This window comes from Pseudochaenichthys georgianus, chromosome 1 (assembly GCF_902827115.2).
Source record: "Pseudochaenichthys georgianus chromosome 1, fPseGeo1.2, whole genome shotgun sequence".
Classification (NCBI taxonomy): Eukaryota; Metazoa; Chordata; class Actinopteri; order Perciformes; family Channichthyidae; genus Pseudochaenichthys; species Pseudochaenichthys georgianus.
The window spans coordinates 30,399,784-30,406,695 of record NC_047503.1 but is presented as its reverse complement, the minus strand read 5'-3'; the positions used below and the strand labels follow the sequence as shown (position 1 = coordinate 30,406,695).

The 6,912-nt window shown below is 41.4% G+C and overlaps 1 protein-coding gene across 1 annotated transcript in view; it reads left to right on the top strand.

Moving 5' to 3' along the window:
* Positions 1-263: 263 nt before the first annotated feature.
* Positions 264-6,912, top strand: part of septin9b (septin 9b) — an 89,031-nt gene continuing 82,382 nt past the window's right edge. The window contains exon 1 of the mRNA XM_034082941.2: positions 264-515. Within this exon, the coding sequence (XP_033938832.1) occupies positions 494-515 (22 nt within the window). The 5' untranslated portion in view covers positions 264-493. The remainder of the gene's footprint in view (positions 516-6,912) is intronic.

Below are 6,912 nucleotides of genomic sequence, written 5' to 3'. Positions count from 1 at the left end.
GCATTTTCCCCTCTTGACTCCATCACATACAAAAAACATTTCCAAGGCTTAAGTGATTAGTTGTTATTTTTATAGATGATTTTTAACACATCTCAACACTGTGTAGACCAACTCTGGATATATCATGCCATTGCCAACCCTGCACAACCTCCAACTGTGATCCGTGCGTAAAAGCGCGTCAGGAACTCCCCCATTCCGCCACCCCCACGCGCAGTACGATGGTCGTGCAGTCTCAAGACTCTTAGCTAAAGTGCACACCATCGGGCTCACCGCATCACACGGCATTTCTGCATCTGCGCTGCCTGCAGTCATCACGCACTGCGAGCGAGCCGCACATAAAAACAAGTGCAGAGAAACTGAGACAACAAAGTCCAACGCTGCTTTTTGTGCAAACGGAGCCGCGCGAGACGGACAGTCCCAGGTTTCCTTTTGAGGACCGCAGCGCTGATTTGACTGACAACTGAGAGAAGTGGACCAGCAGAAAACCAGGAGCATGAAGAAGACTGCCAATACAGGTACAGATGTCTCAGAAATGCATACTAAAATACACTTAATATGGTGATGTTATGTTACTTATTTGACCTAGTTTAGTCAGATATCACATTATCTAAACTCCGGAGAAAAATCATTACAAATATGAGTTAAGCATAGAAATAATATTAAAGGACCATACTTTAGTATTTTTTTTTTGGATACTTTTGATTTATTTGCATGTCAAAATAATACATGCACAATATCTTTGAATAGGACACGGAACTGTTTAAGGGTACAGAATATATTGTTAACAGCACTGCTAAATGTTTAAACTTTATTTAGTTTGTCTTATTGTCTTTTTTTAAATTACTTTCCAACTTGCCAAACCCTGTCACTTAGTCTTCACCCCGTCTGTTGTTTTGGGACAGTTTGTGTTTCGGCTGAGTGTACAGCACCCTGGGGAGAACCTCGAGGTCCCCTGGCTATTAGAGTCTGATGTGCATCATCATCTGTCGGTCTCAGCCTGACCTTCTGTATGGATGCACTGGCTGCTCCCGGCTGCGCTCTCTTCATAGATTCGTAATGCTGATCGTGTGTGTTTGGCTTTAACAAACATTTTGGATGTTTGCTTGCTTTTGTCAGGGTTCATGTTTTTGCTTGCTATGCCTTCTCATGTGCTTTGACAGCGTACATGCATGACACAAGTAGTGGGTGCTTGTGTGTTATACAACTCATCTCTGGTTTTGCTCAAGCCCCATCTGTGTGTTTTCCCCTTCCAACATTTGGGAACACATAATGGGCTCTGGGGAGAAAAATGAGGTGTTCTAGATTTGAAAAAGCACAAAATGTGGCACAAGCTGATGCATCAGAGGTGTTGAAAACAGGACGAATATTCACCACAGAGTTTAAAGAACTGCATGTTAAATAATAGACAATATAAAAGTACATCTGTGTTTAGGTCGTTGGAGTTGACGACCAATTACATCGGTTGACTTTCTTTTCAAAGTTGGTTTATCAGTGTTTTTTTTTTATTCCTGGTGGGAGGCTAGGCAAGACCTACATGACATGTCCTTTACCAGGTCAACTGAGACTTGAGGATTTATGTTTTTTTAATTCACAAGCAAATGACGTTTTACAGACATAATGTTTCAAGTTTCTGACCTTCTTACTCATTCTCTGCTATTACATTACACGTGGTACGGATTAGATTTTCTTAAAAAACCCAATAAATAACCATGTGCAAAGCAACTATCACTAGCAACTAACACAAACACGGCAGCAGTCTGGAGCCTTGAGGAATCAGTACTTGACCTTTCAGGGAATAGTAATATGGGAAAGGTCATACTCAGAGGTGAGAAGCTTCCCTATTTAAGGGGTCTTATCACTAACTGTCAGTTTCTATCTCTGGAGATCCTCATCCTCATCCTCACCTGCCCTGAGACAGCACTGTGAGACAAACACACTCAAATCATTTGCTGTTGTCTTTATCCAGTGGCAGATTGGTAGCTCAGTAGGTGGCCAGACTGCTTATGAGGCTGGCAGGGGGGGGGGGGGGGGGGTCAACAACAGTGTCTGTCACTTACCTTGTATCTTCATCAACATGTTCACAGATGGTGGGATTTTTCAAACTTTTCCTACAAACATAGAAAGTCCAGTAAAGAATCCTTCCAGATCACTTTTGACTGAATGATGGACGAGTATTTCAAAACGGAGGTCTTTATGTACTTTAATGATTAGGCTGACTGGTTATCTGATCTCTCTCCAGGCAAAGGTAAACCATAAGACCAAGCATCCACACGCAATGCTCATAGTAGCTCCAGCAGTTTCTCCATGCACTTTGTTGACCTCAAGGTGTCAACATGATCTGTCAGGCTGGAGCATTTCATGGCTGAACTGAGTAGGAACCCAATTATCAGTACCAAACATTTAATTGTATTCTGGTCTTTTACATAGATCTTTAAACTTGTGCTTGGTCTCTGAGTGTGCTAATGTTTTAGAGAGCAGATGTTTGCAGCTTTGTAACTGAGAACAGCTATCATCTGCTTAAATTGTCAGTACAAACGTAGAATTTTGCTGTGAAAAACCCTTTTCAAATATAATCCCTGTTGTTACAATAATAATACAGTACATGTATTTTTTTCTCCATAAAAGCATCTCAATGACGATGTCCAAAAACCCCATGCAAATACAACTTAAAAGCCTCACTTTTTGCCTCCATGCTTTTTGGGAAGAGCTCTTAGATCCATGTCTGCCCCAGTCACTCGTGTTTAATTTCACTCTCCAAGTGGGAGCCTTGTGTCGTCCCTCAGATCACGAACAAAAATATGTTTGCCCCCATGTTTGATAGCCTGGTGGCACCTGGAGCTTGTTGGGCTTAATGAACCAGATGTACCCATGATGTTCTGTTGTTTCAAGTAATGTGTCCCTGGATGAACACAGAGTCCCAGTGGAGAAAATGCACTGTCCCCCCCCCACCCTTTATACTTTCTATCGTCCTACGCATGAGAGATCCCAGTCAGCTGTGTATGTATTCTAATGGTAGGGTCATTTTTCAGAACAGGCTCTTCCTCAGTGTGAATACACTCTTTTGTGATGAACATTCGCTGGGGGCTGGTTGTGTGTATGTGTTTGACTTCTCTTCTTTCATAGAAGAGTTGATAAAAAAAACTCAGGGAAGCGTTCTTGATGTTGACGTGTGGATGGAACTGAGAGATGTGATATTTTTAGGTCGTCATGTAAGAAACCATAGACTTCATATAAAACACACTACCACAGTGTTGGGTGTCTGGGGGAAACATTCTCACCCCGGCCAATTCTTATAAGGAAATGGCTAATTATTACAATGACTCAGCATCTCAACGCACCACACTCGAGGGGGTGAAGTCTGGGATTTAGCCTCTCGGATTACATGTAGACTTTGGCCCACACTCAACAATATTTAACTTTAAGCCGATTTTGTTTGGGGCATGTTAGACTGGGGATGTACTTCTAATGGGAAAGGCCACTTGTGTAAAACCTCCTATTTGTATCCACACACAAATTATCATCATTTATAGAATTTCAGTAGAATGATATCATATTATCATGGAGTTGTTTCACAGAATATGGTAGTTATCCAAATTAACAATTCTAAGCAATTTGCAATAAAAACATAATTCTTTTATCATGTGGATTTTCATACAAAATGAAACACTTGACAATGTAAAGACTATGTGAAAAATGCTGCTGGTAGGTATGAGTGTTATCATGGCAAAATTACCTCGAGACACCATATAGGGAACTACCATAGAAACCGGTTTGAGTCTTTATCCAGGTGTTAATGATTGCGTCACCATTGTACAAAATGCAGTTACGAAACTTTGAAATGTTTTTAAAGTTGAAAAAAGAGGAGCCCAGATCTGATGCATTGTCAGACAAGCCAAGATTTAGGGGGGACTGAGTGCATTACCTCTGGGTCTAACTGGTTTCTTAAAGATGACATGACACTTTAAACTGCAGCATCCATTATGTCATCCATCCTCCCACTAAACCACACCAGGAGGTCCCATTGAGGACGAGCAGATGAGGAGAGTGAATACAGCTCTTTATTTCACTTCAACAATGGCTCTTCAGTGACAGCTAAGCTAGATTCCCTTCAGTCTGATTCATACTGTATCTTGGTCTGGACTGCCACCACACTGACTACTACTCGCTGTGATAATAAAGCTGTCTTTAATACATTGCTATTTATCAGTGAGTTAAATACACTTCCTGAGAGTAAAGCTGCCAAGCTCTCTGGTTGGTATAATCCTCACCACATTAAACGTCTGTGAGTATTACACTACCTTTATCAGTCTTCCTTCCTGGGGGCCAAGTACAAAAGCTCACCGTCTCAACCCCGAGGGCTGCCTATACTGGGAATTCAACAAAAGTTCTCTCATAGAAAGGAATAACCTTTTCTCCCCTTAGATATCCTTTCCTTCAGCTATTAGCCTAATCCTCTCACTCCCACTACAGGAAGTGACACATGGTCTCTTATGGTTTTATTTCTCAGTTTATCTCTCAGAGCTGTAATTCCTATCTGAGTAACCTTAGCTTTCGGCTATCAAACTAACCCACACTACAACAATGCATGCGTACCATGAAGCGGACCTCTCTCTGCTGAATAGCCCCATAGACCCTCGCAGTGCACATGCACGACAAATGCTAGTGTGACATCATCTGCCACTCTGTCAGAGTTTCGCTATAAATAGAGATGGTCGATGACGTTTGAGCTAACAAAGCCCCCCCCCCCCCTGTGAACAATATAAGGAAGAAAAGGGGCCATGTCACTGCTGCTTATCATGATGAGCAGCCAGCCAGTCGTGAACGATTACGCTGCGTGTTCATTAAAGAAACACCTGATGTTACAAGCAGATGCCATTAGTAAAGCATGGGCTGATCATAACGAGAGCACCACTGTTCCTTTGCATGTTGTGATCATTTCATGTAATGAGTAACATTAATATTTAGATTTTCTGTCTCATGCAAGAGCAGTTTTATTGTAAATGCATGTACAAGCAGAAGAAACATGTGACTGTAACCTCATAGTAAACCTAATGATGTTCAAAATGCACATTTGAGCCTTTTCTAATTCAACTATCACTACCCACAACATATACAGAAACTCACCTTTTTAATTATTTTTTCACAATCTTATTAACTAGGATGTTTATTTGAGCTCTTTGTAGTTCCCTATGTATTTAAAGATGCTTACAGCTACTTTTGTTTGATGGCTTTCAAGTGGTATATGAATGGTTTATAACCGGGACATCCTTTTCATATAATGCTCTTGATGCACAGACAAGACAGAAAGCAGAATAAATATAATAAATAATAACAATAATAAGATTAATCTGTCTTCTATTTTATTGAATAATCTTTTGGTCAATCAAACGTCAGTTAACAGGCCCATCACAATTTACCAAAGCCCAATTTATTGTTATAAAATGAAAAGTTTGGCACATTCGCTTGAAAAATGATTGATTAAATAAATAGATTTGGTCTACCTTATCACAGATATATCAACGTTGTCATGCATGTGAACCTTTGAAGTGTTTATACCATGTTTTTCATGGCATAAATGTTAAATCAGGTGATGTACCCTTTCAAAAGTAAATATCTGAATTGACAAAAAAAGATCTAGGGTCAGACAGGCCCACCAAAAAGTGTTTTTAAAAGTCACTTAATTCAAAGTCTTAATGGATGCAGTATGGTTTTCACACTCTGTCGCCTTGCATTTACTTGTGAGGTGCTGTGTCGCCAAACTCCACATGAACAGAAATCCCCGCAGAGCTCATGTGTCAGGAGTTTGCTGCGTGTGTGTTCCCATAGATGTCTCATGTATATGTGTCTGTAAGTATGCTAGTAGACTATGTGTAGACTGTCTGGGTCCGACATGTAGATTTAGACATCAGGAGCTTGGCATGCTGATTACAGAGTTCCGCAGCCACAGGGAACCACAGGAACTCTCTTCTCCTTCTCCCTTCTCTTTCCCTCTCCAGCCCCATCAGAGGTGAAAACAGCAGGCCTCCAGCTGATGTGGATGGTTTCTGTGCCTTATGATAATCATCCAAATCCCATAGCTTTGCTCCGCTCAGCCATGCTCATTCTTAGCTTACTTTTACTTAATTACCTCATGCACAGCTAAGCAGTGTGGATTGCAAAAGCACAATGAGCTGCATTACACACTGTAGCAAACACTAAGCACTGCTGGCAGACTGTTATTGTTCCAGCTTAACTAATTTCATATGGATTTGTGAAGCCATCATTTCAGGCTGTTTTTGGTCCTGCTTCAGAGACATTAAAAAAAAACCTGCAGAATGGATAAAAGGTGTTGAAACTTCCACATCGGTTTCAATTCTATCTTTTAACTTGGTGTCTACTAAATACTTGTCAATTGCTACAACGGAGTCCTCTTTACTGTGAGGGATCTGGAACTTTAAGGATATCCCTTTGGTACGTGTCCTGCTGCCAACTCCCTCTCACATCTAATGATTACCTTATGGTGAGGAGGAAATAGCCAGCAGTGTTACCACAACCATGCTGGGAGAGACAGACTGCACTACTAGCACTTTTACAGCCTCTGACAGTCCAAATGACCTGTGAGTGGGATTTAAGTTGTGAGAGAACTAGAGGATATAGACTTATAGGTTAAAGTCTTGGGGCTGTCTGTACACTGGACTGTGTGTGTGTGTGTGTGTGTGTGTGTGTGTGTGTGTGTGTGTGTGTGTGTGTGTGTGTGTGTGTGTGTGTGTGTGTGTGTGTGTGTGTGTGTGTGTGTGTGTGTGTGTGTGTGTGTGTGTGTGTGTGTGTGTGTGTGTGTGTGTGTGTGTGTGTGTGTGTGTGTGTGTGTGTGTGTGTGTGTGTGTGTGTGTGAGAGGAGTGCCTGGCTGTATCTCACCAGCAGGTTGAGATGAT